This window comes from Ovis canadensis, chromosome X (assembly GCF_042477335.2).
Source record: "Ovis canadensis isolate MfBH-ARS-UI-01 breed Bighorn chromosome X, ARS-UI_OviCan_v2, whole genome shotgun sequence".
Lineage (NCBI taxonomy): Eukaryota > Metazoa > Chordata > Mammalia > Artiodactyla > Bovidae > Ovis > Ovis canadensis.
The window spans coordinates 87,518,704-87,536,672 of record NC_091727.1 but is presented as its reverse complement, the minus strand read 5'-3'; the positions used below and the strand labels follow the sequence as shown (position 1 = coordinate 87,536,672).

Here is a 17,969-nt window from a genome sequence, read left to right as displayed (position 1 = left end):
ACGTTAGGAAGTCAGACAGGCCGAGTGCTCTTCTCACCGCAAAGTGTCCCAGGGCCAACTACAGGGGCGGGGATCTGTGGGGTTCTGTCGGTCCTCACTCAGGGTCCCCCACCCCCCCAGTCCTCCTTCAGACACTTCACCTTGCCTCCGCACAGGACCTGGATTCTCGCCTCCTGGAACTGAAGCCCCGCCCCTTACACCGGGACCCCAGTCTCTTGAAGACCTGGATGTCAGGAAGTCAGCGCATGCGTGTAGCGCTCATCCTGCCCGCATGGTTGCCCTGGAAGGACAACAGAGACGGGCTTCTTTGAGGTCTCCTCTGATTGGGTCCAGGGTCCTCTAGGGCCTCCTCAGGGTCCTCAATTTGACACCCCGCAGGACCCTTTCACTTTTCACTTTCATGCATTGGAGAAGGCAATGGCAACCCACTCCAGTGTTCTTGCCTGGAGAATCCCAGGGACCGGGGAGCCTGGTGGGCTGCTGTCTATGGGGTCGCACAGAGTTGGACACGACTGAAGTGACTTAGCAGCGGCAGCAGCAGGACCTGGGAATCGCTCCCCCCTGAGGCCCCACCCTATATGCAAGGTCCCCAGTCTGAGACCCAGATGTCAGGAAGTGAGACCATGCATGTTGGGCTCATCCTACGCCAAGGTTACCAAGGGCCAATAGCAGCTACAGGCTTCTTTGAGGTCTCCTCTGACTGGGGTCCAGGGTCCCCTCAGTCCTCCCTGAGGGTCCTCATCTTGAAACCCTAGGGGAGCTGGGCTTCTTCCCTCTGCTCACTTGAGGACATGCCCCCTCTCCCAGGTCCCCAGTTTCTCTGAGACCCGAATGTCAGGAAATGCAGCATGTGCTCATCCACCCTCTGTGCTCCTTGAGCCTTGATGTGAGGGTCCCGCCTCGGGTCAACACAAAGGGCATCCCCGGATCTGCCAGGGCTCTAGATGAGGTCCCTGAGGGAGGATGTAAGGAACCCCACAGATCCCTGCCCCTGCTGTCAGCCCTGGGCCACCCTGGTAGTGGGAGGAGCACTTGGCAGCCTGTTCTGACTTCTGCATCTGTGTCTCAGAGACATTAGGCAACTGTTAGAAGGGGCAGGGCCTCAGATGGGCAGAGGGGAAGATCTCAGTTCTTTTGAGAGTCAAGGTGAGGATGTGGAGGGAAGACTGAGCGGACCTTGGACCCCAGAGCAGAGTGGGCTCTGGGAGGACACAGGGTGGATGAGCACATGCTGCATTTCCTGACATTCGGGTCTCAGAGAGACTGGGGTCCTGGTATAGGGAGTGGAATTCCTGACACTCCGGGTCTCAGATAGACTGGGGTCCTGGTATAAGGGCTGGGGCTTTAGTAGGAGACAGGAGAGAATCCAAAGTCTTACCTGGAGACAAGGTGAGGTCCTGAAGGAAGACTGGAGGGACCCCGAGGGAGGACTGATGGAAGCCCATAGACCCCCGCCCCTGTTGTTGGCCCTGGGAGCCCCTGGGGTGAGAAGAGCACACTAGGCCTGTCCTGACTTCCTGACATCAGGGTCTATGGGAGATTGGGACTTAGTGTGAGGAGCAGTGGTTCAGGCCAGGAGAGGACAAAACCCAGGTGAGTTGGCTCTTCCCATCAGGTGGCCAAAGTATTGGAGCTTCAGCTTTAGCACCAGTCCTTTCAACGGATATTCGGGGTTGATTTCCTTTAGGATTGACTGGCTTGATCTCCTTGCTGTCCAAGGGGCTCTCAAGAGTCTTCTCCAGTGCTACAGTAGTACTATTTTATACTTAGTGTGCATCTGTTAATCCCAGACTCCTAATTTATCCCTTCCCCTGCTTTTCCCCTTTGGTAACCATAATTTTATTCTGAGTCTTTCTGATTTGTAAATAATTTCATTTGCATCGTCTTTTTAGATTGCACCTATAAGTCTTACCATAGAATATTTCTTTCTCTTTCCGACTTACTTCACTTAATATGATAATCTCTAGGTCCATCCGCAGAGAAGGCAATGGCAACCCACTCCAGTACTCTTACCTGGAAAATCCCATAGGCACAGGAGCCTGGTAGGCTGCAGTCCATGGGGTCGTGAAGAGTCAGACATGACTGAGTGACTTCACTTTCACTTTTCACTTTCATGCATTGGAGAAAGAAATGGCAACCCACTCCAATGTTCTTGCCTGGAGAATCCTAGGGATAGGGGAGCCTGGTGGGCTGCCATCTATGTGGTCGCACAGAGTTGGACATGACTGAAGCGACTTAGCAGCAGCAGGAGCAGGTCCATCCATGTTGCCACAAATGGTATTTACTTTGTTATTTTTCATGGCTGAGTAGTATTCCAGTGTTGTGTGTGTGTGTCTGTGTGTCTGTGTGTCTGTGTCTGTTTCTGTGTATACCACATCTTCTTTATCCAGTCATCTGTCAATGGACACTTAAGTTGCTTCCATATCTCATCTGTTGTAAATAGTGCTGCAATGGATGTTGGGGTGCATGTATCTTTTCACATTAGAGTTTCTATCTCAGTATATATTCAGGAGTGGGATCATATGGTAGTTCTGTTTGTAGTTGTTTAAGGAACCTCCATACTGTTCTTCATATTGAGTGTACCAACTTACATTTCGAGGGTGTACGAGGGTTCCCTTTTCTCTGCTCCCTCTCCAACATTTATCCTTAAGATTTTGGATGGTGACCATTCTGACCAGCAATGGCATCCCACTCCAGTACTCTTGCCTGGAAAATCCCATGGACGGAGGAGCCTGGTGGGCTGCAGTCCATGGGGTCGCCAAGAGTCGAACACAACTGAGCGACTTCACTTTCACTTTTCACTTTCATGCATTGGAGAAGGAAATGGCAACCCACTCCAGTGTTCTTGCCAGGAGAATCCCAGGGACGGGGGAGCCTGGTGGGCTGCCGTCTATGGGGCTGCACAGAGTCAGACACGGCTGAAGCGACTTAGCAGCTTAGCAGCATTCTGACCAGTGTAAGGTGATACTTCATTGGAGTTTTGATTTGCATTTGTCTAATAATTCAGAATGTTGAGCATCTTTTCATGTGCCTGTTGGCATTCTGTGTCGTCTTTGGAGAAAGGGTCTTCTTTGGAGAAAGGGTTTCATGTCAGGGTCACACAGGCTGGGTGGCTCAAACTACAACCCGTGTTGGTTCAGGAGGCCAGCAGCCAATGTGCAGGTGTCAACTGACGTTGGCTCTTGTGAGGGTTGTGGAGACAGTCTGTCCCATCTCTTCCCTCTCACTTATGGGGCATTGCTGGCCATGGTGGGCGTGCATGGGCTTGGGCTTCCTCTTCACCCGGAGTTGTCCTGTGTGTCTGTCTGTCTCTAAATGTGTCCTTTGTATGGGGACACCCATTTTGTTAGAGGAGGGACCACCCTAATGAGCTCACTGGACCTCCGTCAGCTCTGTGAGGACCTTTCCTTTGTCTGTAAGGTCTCGCCGAGGTGCTTGGCATTGAGACTCCAGCACCTGAACTTGAGGGCACACGATGTGACTCCTCACACCCTGCAAAGGCTCTGAGGTAGGAACACACTGGAATGTTCCAAGGATGGAAGGATGGCCTTTATAGCTCCTGCGAGTGAATCCAGGGGATAGGAGAGCAGGCTGCCGGGGTAAGAGGTGGATCATATGGGGCCTCATGGGCCTGTGAGAACTGTGGGTCTGCTGTGCTTGGGAAGGGAAGGCCCAGGATGCCCTAGGCTGGGTGCCTCTGGGACCATGTCCCCATCCTCATCGTCTCGTGGAAACAGAAGCTCCCTGCTAGAGGTGCTGAGAATCTACTGAGGTTCAGGCCAGCGGCTCTGTTCCCCTGCCATCACCCCACTCCAGTAAACAGGGACGCCCTTCCAGGTACAAGGAAAGAAGTGAGGAAGGAGGTACATGCGGTTAGGTCCCCTGCCGTCATGGGCTATCTCTCTATCCCTGGCACCTCCTCAGCCATGGAAAGATGTGAGAGTAACCTAGTGGGTTACTTGAGGTTTGAATTCTGTAATCCCTGTATGGTACCATTCCAGGCCCTGGCAATGACGCGGAGTGCACCCGTCCCAGTAGTTCCGGCACTCTTTCATTCTTTCTCTAGGCTCTAGGTGGGGGCTGGGGCATCTGCTGACAGTGGAGGCAGTGGTGTGGGAAGGGCTGCAAGGAACGTGGTTCCCAAAGGCATGGGGAAGACACCTGGCAGGGCCATCCAGGGCCAAGGCTAGACTGGTTTGTACGGATCTGTGCTCAGCAGGCCTGGGCTAAGATGGGGGCTCTGCAGAGCATGGACAGGGATGGGGCCAGGGAGTTAAGAGGTGGGGTGGGGGCAGTGTTTGGGCAGTGGGAAGCCAAGCCCAGGACTGTGCCTGTCTGTGCTGGGAGAGGACAAGAGCCCGGCCACTGGGCTCTGAAGCCAAGGGGCTTGCCCTCCCTCCTCAGTGCTCCCAGGGTTTCAGGGGCCTCTGTCTTGGAACTCACCACGTGCCTCTCTCCCGCTGCCCCGCCCTCCTTCCTGACCTCCCCACAGACTGCATGTGATGGACGGGTCCTCTGGGTCGCTAACCCCTGTCAACAGACAGTGTGGAGAAGGATGGAAGGAGCCAGCCCTCTGTGACCCGCCCCCTCCCCCCCATTCTGTGTCAGCAGAGTTGGAGGATGCTCGGACACATGGGGCTGATGTCCGGCTCAGGGCTGTGAGCTTGGAGGCTGCTGTGTCAGGCTCCTGGCCTTTGTGGTTCTGTGTTTCTGCACTCACGAGAGGTTCTGGGAGCCCTGGGAGATGAAGTTCGGCTGTCTGTCCTTCCGCCAGCCTTATGGTGTCAAGACCGTGGAGAGGTGGTGGCGGCCTGTGCTATGTGGACCCAGCAGTCTACCCTGGCTGTCCACATCAGGCACTGGGATTGGGAGGACGTGGAGTGGCAGAAGCTGCTGAAGCAGAGGCTGGGGATGAGCCCTGCCCAGATCCAGGCCTTGCTGCAGGATAGGGAAAAGTTTGGCCACGGAGTGATCGCCTGCAAGTGACACCCTGCCCCGCGCTGCCCGCATGGCCCCTGGTGCTGCCCTGGATCTCAGCTGGCTTGTGGTCATTTGTTTTCTGTTGAACCGATTGGTAGGGGGAGGAGGGGTGGGGCTGAGGTTTCTTCAGAGGGGCAATGAGGGTCCCTGGGCTGGGAAATGGTGGCCTGAGGTGCCTGACCCCCAGTCTGGGCCTCAGTCCCCATTTGTGCTCTGAGAGGCAGAGGCATATCTGGGTCTGCATGTGGCACTTGCCTCTGTGTGTGTTGAGGAAGGGGGAGGGTGTGCCCAGCAGAGACTATAAGAGGTAGCACAGCACCCAGCCTGGGTTCCCCAACCCCAATGCCTGCAGCCGGGCCTGAGCTGTCCCCTGACTCCTCAGGGGTGAAGCCCCACAGAAACTCCTGTCTGCTGGTGAGTCGCTTGGGGACCTGATGTCTGTAGGCTCCCCACCGGGGGCCCTCCTGTTCTGTCCCTGCAGCCTGCAGTGGGCAGACTGAGAGGTGCCCATGGCCTGGTGGGTTCATGGAGCACCAGGCCTCTCCCTTTCATTTCACTCCCTCCCTCGCTTGGCCTCACCCCGAGTTCCCTTTGTTGAGGTGAGCCCACCTGAAATGCTCAGCCAGAGGACCCAGTTCACCCTGGGTCTCCTCTGTGATGCAGTCTTAGACTCTAGCAGGCATGACTGTGAATCACCTTGTTCTCCTTCTGTGTCCTGTCTTTGCACACAGGTCCCGTGGATTGGGGTCACTTTGCTGTGCCCAGAAAACCGAGGTTGTGATGAGGTGGAGGAGCTGGAGAATCAAGCCATGCTGCCCGACCTGCAACGGAAGTACCTGACTGCGCTCGCCGACCCTCGCTGGCTGCTGCAGCCCGTCCTGGGGAGGGCCGGGAAGGACATGTTCCAGGTGGACATCCCCAAGCACCTGACCCCCTTTGGTCAGGAGGCCTGTCCAGACTGGGCTCTCGAGAGGAAGGTGACCGAGAGACCAGCTCATGGTGACACCATCCGGTCGCCACCATGCCCTGGACATGCTCGTCTGGTTCAGTCTGAATCGGCCCCACCGTGCGGTGAGCTGTGCACTTGGTGTGGGGCCGGGGGCCGGGACTCTGGACTCAGCAGGAGTCTCCAGGATTTACCTTTACAAAAAGAGGTCGCCACTCGTTTTGGCCCTGCTGGGTCTGGGCGCTTGAGAGAAATGTGTTGTTAGGAAACCGGTTAGTGTTTTTCCCCTCTCTGTTCTGGTCCAAACTCCCCGATATTGGAACAGTGTCCAGGGGACTGATGGGGAAATGCTGGGGGTGAGGCTGAGTGTCAGCAGCTGGCTAGGACTCTGGCACAGGGAGAGGCCAGCAGGCCCAGAAACTGACCGTGGTTTGTCCTTGCAGTTGACCCTTGCCCTGCTGTAAAGTGTACCTTGGCTCACACAGCATGTGTGTTGGACATGGTGCCTGGCTGCTCCGTATCCAGAGTTAGGCTCCTAGATACAGCTGTGGGGGCAGAGCAACAAGGGCTGGTGTTCAGCTTGTGGAAACTTGTACTTGTGTTTGGGTTTCAAGTCATGTTTTTGCAAGGCTCTTGGTGAGTGGGGTGACCCTGCTTTCCAGTGGGCCTCTTGGGGATGCCCCTGGATCAGGAGCTAGAGAGGCTCAGCTGCTGACCAGAAACTTGTGGCATCGTTGGCGGACCCAGGAGGAGCCCCTTCTGCTTCAGGGTGCATGACTCATGGAAGGTGACACCCCCAAGGTCAGGAGCCAGACTGGGTCTTCTGCTGTGTGACAGGCAAGGCCCAGGGACCAGCCCGTCCTGGGATGGCCTCAGCGCATGGCTCGGGAGCCACACTCTTGGCTGAATGTGTGAAATGCTGATGCTTCAGATGAAAAGGGACTGGAATGAGGCCTGCCTGGGGCGTGGGCTGCCAGCCTCATCTGGCTCACCCAGTGCCGTTTGAATAGCATGGACAGACAGAAAGAACACAGACTCGCAGTTCTCATTTGATACTTTATTTACTCCCGTGGAGTTTTGCTGTACTTTATTAGAGCTAGAAATAGATTTTTTTATTACAGGAGAGTGCTTTTGAGTGACCCTAGGGACCTGGCGGCTCAGGGGTTGAGATTGCCCTTGAACTGCTTACAGAGGGCACACTTGTAAACTGAGGAATCCTCCTGCTCCTCATCCACCTCAGGGGCCTCGTTTGGGGCCACAACTGAAAGGACCATCACAATGGAATAATAGGTGCTGTACATAGTCATCACCGAACCATAACCTGGGCACTCTGTGGGGCTCTAGGGCAGTTCTAGCTGGGGTACAGATGGCGCATTGCTGGACATGCCCTCTCCACTGGGCCCACCCTGCTCGCTGGGGAGATGGTTTGCCCTGGCCCCCCAAGCTACACTGCCCATAGATCAAAGGCCACAGGACACAAATGAGCACAGGCCAGGGGTTCTGTGAGCTGTTGGGATTCCTTTCTGGGCCTTCTTGTCAGCCTCTTGGGTGGACTCATTGTGATGGAATTTAGGAGAGCGTGTGGTCAGCACAGCTTGCTTCTTTCTCTTTGGGGCCGCTGTTGCACTGGTGGCGGGCTGAGCAGTTACTCTGGGGTCACCTTTCCTCCAGATGTCCTGCAGGAGGAGAGGCTTGTCTCTCTGAAACTTGGAGTTCCGATAGATCTGAAAGGAAATGAATCTCTTTAGCCATCGTGGGGGAGAATAGCAGCTCCTCGCCGCCCTCCTCCCCACCACGTCCGGACCTTGCCTAAATATGGAGATAAGGTCTCTTCATTCCTAGCAGCTTATGAGGCCCTAGTAAGTGTGCTCCCAGAGCTCCCTCGGGGCCAGCCACGCTTGAGGTGTTCCTGGCCCCCCCTGACTTCAGGTGGCCCCTCAGGGTCTGGAGTCACCCCCGTGGATCCTTTGTAAGGGGGTTGGTGGAACATGACAGGCCCTGCTTTCTCCTCTTTCCTTTTTTTTTTTTTTTAGTTTTTTTATTTTTTAAATTTTAAAATCTTTTATTCTTAAATGCGTTCCCAAACATGAACCCCCCTCCCACCTCCCTCCCCATAACATCTCTCTGGGTCATCCCCATGCACCACCCTCTCACGAGAGAAAATGTGCTCCTGGGAAATGAAACCAGTCCAGCACTTGGCTTGTCTAGTCTAGTCTCCCCAGAAGGGCTTTCTACGTTACCATCATCCTTTTCTTCCCCACAGAGTGACCCGAAGGGCAGATTTTCCTGAACCCATTCAGGTTCAGTTTGCAGATGAAAGTCGATGCTCTCTGTCTCGAAGATCCTGTCTGTGCCTCCGCACTGCAGGACCTCCGTCTGGAAGAGATCTGCTTCAGTGACCACCGTGTCTCCCTCGTCGTTCCAGTGCAGAGGTGATGGCTGCATCCTCCACTCTCACCCAGAGCTTCTAGGGAAGGACAGCCTGAGGACGGCATTGTTCTCATCCTCGTTGGCCGTTTCTGAGTTTGGGCCCTGTGGGGTCAGGTTGTCTTGGGAGCCCGCATCTGGGCTCTCGGGTTGGTCACCCTGCTTCTCCAAAGCCACCCCTGAGAATCCACATTTGGATCCAGGAAGGAATCATGGCAGTCCCCTGCTACGGCCTCCCCATCAGTTGATGGGGCCAGCGGAGCCACAAGCGCCTCGTGGGAAGCCAGTCTACCTCGGGAGCATTCTCTACCCAAGCAGTGAACTCTCAGGGCAGAAGGGCCTCAGACCAGGGTGTCAGTGTCCAGTACTGTCCGGAGATTCTAGAATCTGGGTCATGGGCCAGGCAGCCAATTAAGTGGCCCGCTTCCTTACTTGTTTCATGATGTCACAGAGGCGATGTGGAGAGGCAGCCCTGGCCCAGTATGGGGGAGGGGCAAAGGGGATGGAGATGGGATCCACAGTTTGTCTCTTATGTGAAAGTACAGAAAAGTATGTTTAAGGTTGCTTGTAAAAGCTTCCATCTGCTGCCAGGTGCCTTGTTTCAGGGGGCCAGGCCTTGGAAGGGTTGACAAACATGCCCCTGGTTCCACTCCCCTCCCTACCAACTGGCAGGCCCGTGGATGGCTTCTGCTGAAAAGCCAGGCCCTGGTGAGTCCTGGCTCGGCTACCACCGAGAGAGACAGCTTGTGCTGCCAATGGTAGGTCCTACACAGATGACCCAAAACTCAAGTCCTGATGGGACTAGCCACTCCAGATCTGGGGGGACCTCACAGAGTCAACCCCTCCTAAGAGTACAGAAGGCCTAGGTCTGTGCCACAGTCTACCCCCGAGGTGACACCTCCATTCGTCTCGCAGGGGCTCCAGGAACCAGGAGGCAAAGGCAGAGGTCTGAGGTCTGTGTATTGAGGTCACAGGAGTGCCAAGGTGAGGTGGGTGTCCTGAGTGTGCACAGGGTTTCCCAATCCCATAACAGAGGGGACCTCAAAAGGCCCTAATTCCCCCACCTTGTCGGACCTAGAACCTCAGGCTGTACTGGCTGCACCCTGAGCCAGAATTTCTCTTCCTCACTTGACAGGGGACTGACCACCAAGGAGGAGCGCCCCTGTAACGCCCAAGAGCTGCCCTCAAGGAAGACCAGTAAGCGGCCTCAGTCAGAGCCACCCGTGGCGCATTTCAGAACTGAGACCATTTACACTCTCTCTCTTTCCCAGGTCAGCAGTCTCCATTTTCCCCTGCCACACCCTCACTGTGCACAAGACCCCAGTCATCATGCCTGTGGTCCCGACGAATGAGCTCTGCACTTCTGAGGAAGACCTTCAGGGCCAAATCCAGGCCCAGGGCCCAGTGGAGGCACAGCTCCTGGGGGCTGAGGCGGAGGATGCCTCAACCCCTCTGGCCTCCTTCCCTCCAGACTCATCTTCCTCTGCCGCCGTGGATGCGGAGATCTTGTTCAAGCAGGCTGTGAATGTGATGACGGCTGAACTACTGGAGTTCCTGCTCCTCAAGTATGGCACCAAGGAGCCGATTTTCCAGGCTGAAATGCTGAATAGGGTCCTCAGGGATAACCAGGCCCATTTCGCAGTGGTCTTCCGTAAAGCCACACAGTGCCTGCAGCTGGCCTTTGGTGTGGATATGAAAGAGGTGGACCACAGAGAGCACATCTATGTCATGGTCGCCACCCTGGGCCTCACCCTCAATGAGATGCAGAGGGGTGGGCAGAGCATACCAAAGGCTGGCCTCCTGGTGACTGTCCTGAGCCTGATTCTCGTAGCAGGGAACCGGGTCTGTGAGGAGAAGGTCTGGGGAGCACTCAGCATGATGGGGGTATTTCCTGGCATAGAGCACTGCATCTATGGGGAGCCCAAGGAGCTGCTGACCCAAGTGTGGGTGCAGGCAGGGTACCTGGAGTACCGTCAGGTGCCTTACAGCCACCCTGCTCATTACGAGTTCCTGTGGGGTCCCCGGGCCTATGCAGAGACCAGCAAGCAGCAAGTCAAGGACTATCTGCACAGGGTCAATGGAAGGCGTCCCAGGTTCTTCCCACCCCGGTGTGCATAGCTGTGAGGGAGGAGGAAGAGGGGCCCTGAGCCAGAGCAGCAGCCAGGCTCCTTTCAGGCCCATATCCAGCAGCTTGTCCTGGGGTTAGGAAGGGAGGCTGATCCTTCCCTCTGTGTTGGAAGAGGGAGCATTCAGCCTTCTCAGTCGTGACAGCCCGGGCCAGTTGAGGGAACAGGTGTGTAGCATCTTTGGCTTCCTCTTCTCTACAATGACATGGAGATTCATTTCTGTTTCCTTTAGAATTGTTTCAAATGTTATTCCTTTTAATAGGAGGCTTAATAAGCCTCAGTGTCTAACTATGTCAATAACGTTGATCACAGTGTGTTTGTGCTTACCCAGTTCAAGAACAAGAGTTTTGCTGTTTTGTAAAAGTGATTGCGAACACTTTCATTTTATTTTGTCACCCTGAACAAGATTACATGGGCTTGGAATATAACTATTTTGGAAATATAATATGACTTAGTAGGAGTTAAGAGATAAAATATATTTGAGGTGAGTTCCTCTGTACTTCTTGTCTGTCATTTTATGCAGCTAAACTATCTCTGTTCAATTGGAGTTTTTCAAGTTATTATTTAAGAAAGTACAAAAAGCCTGAGGTGACTTAATAAGTGTCCCGCTCTGGCTCATTTATTCCACAGACCTTCATGGAGCCTGTGCTCTGTGGAAGGCCCTGTGTTAACAGCGGGGACACTAGGAGAAGCAGGACACCCCAACACCTAGAGTGATGATCTGAGAGCTGCAGTCCCATGAGGAAGGTGGACAGACATCCCCTAGTTCCACAGAACAAGGCAACCAGGGGCAGGGTCCACGGGGAGCACTTGAGTGTCGGGGCCTGGTCCAGGGTGGTTTGGGGCTTTGGGAAGCTGGGTTCATTCTGTGGGAGGTGATGGTGATGAGGGTGAATGGTGGCAGCAGCCAGGTACACACAGTGTCTTATGGGTGAGAAGAAACTCTGAAATGGGACATACACATTAGAAAATCCGCTTCTGTCCTAGATAAATTTCCTGGGGCAGGAAGGGAAGTTACGCTGCGGTCAGGGAGAGTTAGACACCTGTTTATGCTGCTTGATCTAGGTACACCAAAGATTTGCCAAATGGGGAGGGGTGAGTGGACTTTGGTTTGCTGCACAATCTACCCAGTCTTGGAGAATATAGTTGAAGACGTCTTGGTAAGCATCCCCGAACTTTTGGTAGGATTTTAATGGAGTGTCTTCTTTAAAACTGGTGGCTGTGCACTTAACCTAATGGATCAGCTTATCCAGGTGGTCAGGCCCTAAAGCCTTAGATGAGGAGGGATTACGGAAACCACAGTGGCAAAATCTGCACTGAACTTGAATTCACACACCTCCGAATTCTCCTTGGAGGTGAAAAGTGCGGCATTGTGCATATCCTAGCTAGAGTTTATGAATAAAACGCCCACTGCCCTTGTCCTCTCACTGTCGCTTGTCTGATACCTGCCCTCATGAAGCCAATGGCTGTCGGGAGCCTAAGGGCACCTGTGGAGGTGCGCAGGCAAGTCCCAGCGTGCGGAGGCAGCCGGGACTCCCGGGGGAGACTGTGCCTGGCATCAGGAGCCAGGGGCACATCCTTAGCTCGCTGGGACTGTGGGCAGCATCACTGCAGAGGGGAGGGCAGAACGAGCACGGGAGGGAACCGGGGGACCCCTCCCTGACATTCCCAGGAGCCTTGGAAGCTAAGTCAGATCTTGCATTTAAAAGTGCCAGCACAGAGGGGTGACTAGAAACAGCTGGGTATTCAAGGCACTTTGGCTTTCTCAAAAACTCCTCAAACACGAAGGGAATCATCTTCATCACAAGCTACACCTACAGGCTGCTGACTGTTGAGCTCTGAGCACACTGTAGGGCGGGGGAGAGACTCCAGGTCCTTGTTCACGTCTCTTCTCCTCTGCTTCCTGGAAGCTGCCTGCAGGGAACATGGGATCCTAGGTAAACCTCCAACAGTTTGGGAATAAATACATGATCAACTCACCAGTTTAAATACAAAGACAGAAACAAAAACACTTTTCATATAAATAACAATAGCACGTTGTTTGGGAAAAAGCATCCCATTTGTGCTGATATCTGAGGTGGTGTGGAAAGATATTCTGGATGAAGGTGGTGCCACATCCATGGGGCTGAGGTCCCAAAAAGCAGGAAAGGATCCTTCCTGCCTGACTGATGGAAGCGCTAGCCAGGCAGGCGCCATCCATTCAGGGCCAAGGTGAGGACCTGGGCTCCTCCCAGTGGCACTGATATCCTGAGGCTGCAGGGAGCGGTTGAGTGAAGTGACATCTTAATTCCCTGCCCAGGAATTGAACCTGGGTACCCTGGATGAGAGCCCGGAATCCTAGCCAGGAGACTAGCAAGGGCTAGAGGCTGAACGCTATTGTTTCATGGATCATTGCCTCCAGTGAAAAGTGCATTTATCACAGAGGCAGAAACTGTAAATGCAGGTACAGACTTTATTATTAGAAACATAGCACAAGTGGGAGAGCACAGAAAGAAATGGTTTAGTTGAGACAGAAGCAAGGCAGAGATGCAATCCTGGAGAGAAAGTGTGTGGATGTCCCCTCTGGTGAGCAGGAGCACAGTCAAGAGCCGGTCAAGTCATTTATATGAGGCAGTCCTTCTGGAATTTTGTCTTCCTTCAGGCCTAGACCCACAAGAAGCCTTTTTTTCACATGTCTGGTGTCTCTCTTGTCCCAAAAGATGCGGGAGTGGAGATCCCTTTATCCTTTATTGAAACAAGGTTTTGCCGCTTTTTGTCCTTGCCATGACTGTTACTTTAGGTATTTATAAGGGACAAACACTGGCTATTTACGCTGTCTCTATTGTTTTATTCATTTCAGAGAGTAAACAGGAGGCTGATTGTAAGTGCCTCAACTGCAGCTGACCTATCCCTTGTCACAGGGGATACTAACATTTGTAAGTACCCAGCCTGAAGCCCCTTCCTTGTGCTCCATGAAATGCACACAGGAGGCCAGGTGAAAATGTCTAACTTGGAGTCCATCCATCCATACTCCTCTGCCTTATTGTGTGATGCATAAATACTTTAATCATAATTGTAGTGGTTGCTGCTGCTGCTGCTGCTAAGTCGCTTCAGTCGTGTCCAACTCTGTACGACCCCATAGACGGCAGCTCACGAGGCTCCCCCATCCCTGGGATTCTCCAGGCAAGAACACTGGAGTGGGGTGCCACTGCCTTCTCCAACAGTAGTGGTAAACGCTTACTCATTCTGTGCCATTTATTCGCTGGCACAAGAAGATGATCTGACTTGATGAAATAACCATCAGGGCACAGAAGCCTTGAGATATAGCTTTGTGATTGAGTCCAACACATATACTTGGGATTCATACTCCTAGAATTTCTGACAGGGCACAGAGATCGCCCTTGCCCATGACTTCAACCTCCAAAGGCTAAGTCTCTGTGTCTAACTTGCCTTTCATTCTGTTGTTCACTTCTGGTGCCATTTCAGACCACCATGGTCAAAGTAATTTTCAGAAAGCAGACATGAAAAGGGAAGACTCTGCAGAGATCAGCTTAATCCAGGTGACGGGGTCAGGCCGCTGTATCTTCCCTGACCTGATCCTGTGAGTAGTCTCTCACAAACAGCTGCCCCCAGGGAGGCAGTCCCCTTCAGTGGAGGGTGAATTTGGAGAAGACTTTTGCTCTGAGTCCTCATCCATCAACACTGCTGGGCCTGGGCAAAAGAGTGGGCTAGTTATAAAGAGGAGATCTGGGTGGTACCACAGCATCCACTCTAATCCACCCCTCCCAACACTGACATACACTCCTTTCACCTGGTGAGTGCGCCTCATCTGAGGACAGCTCCTTGAGGATTCTGGTTGGTCTCCTCTCCTAAAGAAGCTCCGAGAGAAAGAATGGACAAGTGCTGGGCCCTCACAGTTGCAGCAGCTGCTGCACCACAACTGATGGTCACTCTCTCTTGCCTGAGATCGTTCTAAATCCCCTGTACTCTCAGACAAGACATCGGCCATTTCCAGCGGCTTCCCTCTTGATGTAATACAGTTTGTCGCTCAGGTTTCTGAAGCCCTGGACCCGATGCCCTTCTCAGACCCTTGCTCTTGGACCTGTCAGTTCACCACTGAAACACAAGAGAAGACTCTTGTCTTCACCGCAGGAACACAAGACACATCACCTGGCTGTTCCCCCTGTGCCAGAGTAACCCGCATACTCCTTAGGATCAAGGTCAGCACTGCCTGCTGGGATGGGGACAATTCTCTGTGTGTGTCGGTCTCCTATCAGGAGGAGCCCAAAGTGCCCAGGTGGCAACCGTGGCTCATAGGTCAGTAGGACTACTATCGTGTCTCCTGGGGGAACCTTCCTGCTTTGGGAACAGCCTGTCTTGTGTCACCACCAGCAATAGGGTAACCAGTAGCCACATGAGGCTGGGTATTGTGAACTCAAGTGTGCTTAGTGTGTACCAGGGCCTGGCCTTCTACCTTAACATAATGTGAAGTCAAAAGTAACTAGCTAGATGTGGCTAATGTGGATAGTCCTCTCTGGAACTATAGAACCTATTCTTGGGAGACCGGAAGTAGAAGTTCCCTGTGGGTCACTGGGAGTGGTGGATGGTAGGTGAGGTCATGGGTCAGTGGGAGTGGTGATCGGTGGGGTTACTCTACCTCTGATTCAAGGACCATGTATCTTACCTCCTGGGGGAACTAAGGATGACAGATGTGGAGCATGTCCGGTCCCTGGAGGGTGACAACCCAGCACCATGGGCTCCCATATCCCAGTGTGCACATCACGTGTGCTTTGCAGAGGTCATTCCATTGCTCCAGAAGACCAGCAGCTTCTGGAAAGTGGGGGCTGAGATAGCAACTTTGGATCTCATGGGCACTTGCCCTCTCAGCCCCTGGTGTGCTACTAGGGGATTTCTTGGTCCTGGATGGTTTTGTGAAATATTCTGTGTCACTCAGCCCTGCATTCTGTGAGCCCTCAAATAGTGGCACCAGACAATGCGCTGCAAGCAGGAAAGCGAAACCCACATCGAGAATGTGTTCCTATCAATTTCAGCGAAGATAGTCCTCTCCTCCTTCAAGGATGGAAGTGAGATATTGTGATCAACTCACCATTGATAGCTCAATGGTCTTCTTGAAGAACAGTATGACACTGAGGATTGAGCAATAGTTTGTGATGAAAATAATATAATTTTATATATAGAAATATATATAGAATTTAATGTCTAGAATTATATATTTATATACATGCACACACACACACACACACACACACACACATATATGTACTATAGAAAGGCAACCGTATCAGGATGGGTAAGCTGGGCAGACTCATGGTATAGTCAAGAGCCGTACCCTGAGTGGGCAATGCACACACAGTAGGATAATCACCAGTGCTGATGTTCTTCCCAGGAAGTGAGGGATCCGAGCCCCGCGCTGGGCACCTAGCCTGTAGGTCATGTACCGGAACAACATGCCCACAAATCATTTGGCTTGAAGGGAAGCGGGCTTACGCTAAGGAGAGCCAGGCAGCTTTAGCAGCTAGAGACTCCACTCTTCAAGTACATACAGAAAACCTCACCCACTCCAAGACTCTGTGTGGATGCAGAAATTTGAGAAAGCCTGCGTGAGACCCACCTGCTCATCTCTGAGAGCTCCTGGAGAGGCAGTAGGTAAATGGAGCTCACCCTGGGGCAGAGCTGCTGGTGGCAGCCACTTGAGGGCCTGCATTCTACAAAAGGACATGGGTGCTGGTAAGTGCCATTTTGAAATCCTCCATCTCACGTATTAGCAAGATGTCTCAGCCCCACCAGGCAGCTTGTTGGCATCACTACTGGGCAGACTCAGACCAAGCAGATAGGGGAGCATGGCCACAGCCTCACCCACAAGCAGGGCATTTGCATTAGGACCCTCAGAGTCCCCCACCTACACAGGACCTGGCCCTGCCACCAGGGTGCCCAGGATGGTGCTTCAGCCACCAGTGTGCCCACACAAGCCCAGGAACCCTCAGCTCTGCAGCCAGAGGTCCAAGCCCTGTCCCATCCTCCTGTGGGCTGGCACCAACTTCAGCAAACCCAAGGCTGGCAGTCAGAAACCCTGGGACCAGCTCCGCCTACCAGATGGCTGGCACCCATTCCAGGAACACAGGCTCTGTAGCCCGGGTCGCCAGGATTGGGCTGCACCCAACAGTGAAAAGGAAGCAACCCTAGGTCCACTGTAGCCCTACAGCTTGCCATATCAGGTCCAAGCCCACCCACTAGCAGGCCAGCAGCAGACCTGGGATCCCATAGGAGCTGGATTTCCAGACGAGAAGGAGAAGACTTGAATCAGGACACCCTGGACCCTGAAACCAGCTGTGTCAGGAATGAGCCCCACACAAGAGCAGGTTAGCACTAGATCTGGGAACCCTGGGCAGTGTAACCATCCACCCCAGAACGCTGATCCACCCAACAGTGGGCTGGCACTACCTGGGACCACCCGGTCTCAGCAGCCAGACACCTCATGACCCAACTGCACCTACTGGTGATCATCAGCCTCTGCACAAGGCAAGGCCTGGGAACCAAGCAGACCAGGGGTCAGCCATGCCTACCAGGCTGCCCAACCAGTCAGCCTGCGACAAGAGAGGGGACCATGCAGTCCCCACCGGGGCAACACTAGAGCATATATATCTGGTGACAAGAGGTCAGGGGACTGCTGGGATACATAGGCTGTCTCCTTCTAAAGACCACTACTCCAAGATGAAGAAATAAAACCAACCTGCCAAAGACATAGAAATAAAAATAGCTAATGAAGAAAAATGAGGGAACAGAAGAATATGTTCCAATTGAAGGAATGAGATGAAACCCCAGCAGAAAAAGTAAGTGAGAAGGAGAAAACAATTTAACAAATAAAGAGTTCACGGTAATGATCATAAAGTGGCTGAAAGAATTTGAGAGAAGAACAGATGTACATAGTGAGAAGTTACATAGTGAAAGTAGGGAAAACCACCAGACCATTCAGGTGTGACCTAAATCAAACCCCTTACAATTATACAGTGGAAGTGACAAATAGATTCAAGGGATTAGATCTGATAGACAGAGTGCCTGAAGAACTATGGACGGAGGATTGTGACATTGTAAAGGAGACAGTGATCAAGACCATCCCCTAGAAAAAAGAAATGCTAAAAGGCAAAATGGTTGTCTTAGGAGGCATTCCAAATATCTGAGAAAAGAAGTGAAAGGCAAAGAAGAAAAGAAAAGATATACCCATTTTAATGCAGAGTTCCAAAGAATAGCAAGGGGAGATAAGAAAGCTTTCCTCAGCAATCAATGCCAAGAAATAGAGGAAAACAATAGAATGGGAAAGACTAGAGATATCCTTAAGAAAATTAGAGCTACCAAGGGAACATTTCATGCAAAGATGAGCACAATAAAGGACAGCAACAGAATGGACCTAACAGAAGCAGAAGAGATTAAGAAAAGGTGGCAAGAATACACAGAAGAACTGTACAAAAAAGATCTCATGGCCCAGATAAGCA

The 17,969-nt window shown here is 52.8% G+C and overlaps 1 protein-coding gene and 2 pseudogenes across 1 annotated transcript; 2 read left to right on the top strand and 1 right to left on the bottom strand.

Annotated features, from left to right (window-relative positions):
• Window positions 1–4,744: 4,744 nt before the first annotated feature.
• On the top strand, window positions 4,745–6,390 carry LOC138930800 (protein EOLA1-like; annotated as a pseudogene).
• Window positions 6,391–7,083: 693 nt separating this feature from the next.
• Window positions 7,084–9,681, bottom strand: LOC138930799 (heat shock transcription factor, X-linked member 3-like; annotated as a pseudogene).
• A 1-nt stretch (window position 9,682) lies between these two features.
• LOC138930798 (melanoma-associated antigen 10-like) lies at window positions 9,683–10,471 on the top strand. Its single transcript, XM_070291217.1, has one exon. It carries the CDS (start codon window positions 9,683–9,685, stop codon window positions 10,469–10,471), a length of 789 nt encoding a protein of 262 aa, XP_070147318.1.
• Window positions 10,472–17,969: the final 7,498 nt, after the last annotated feature.

Coding starts and splice junctions, on each gene's coding strand:
- LOC138930798 (XM_070291217.1), top strand. CDS start 9,683: ATGCCTGTGGTCCCGACGAATGAGCTCTGCACTTCTGAGGAAGACCTT.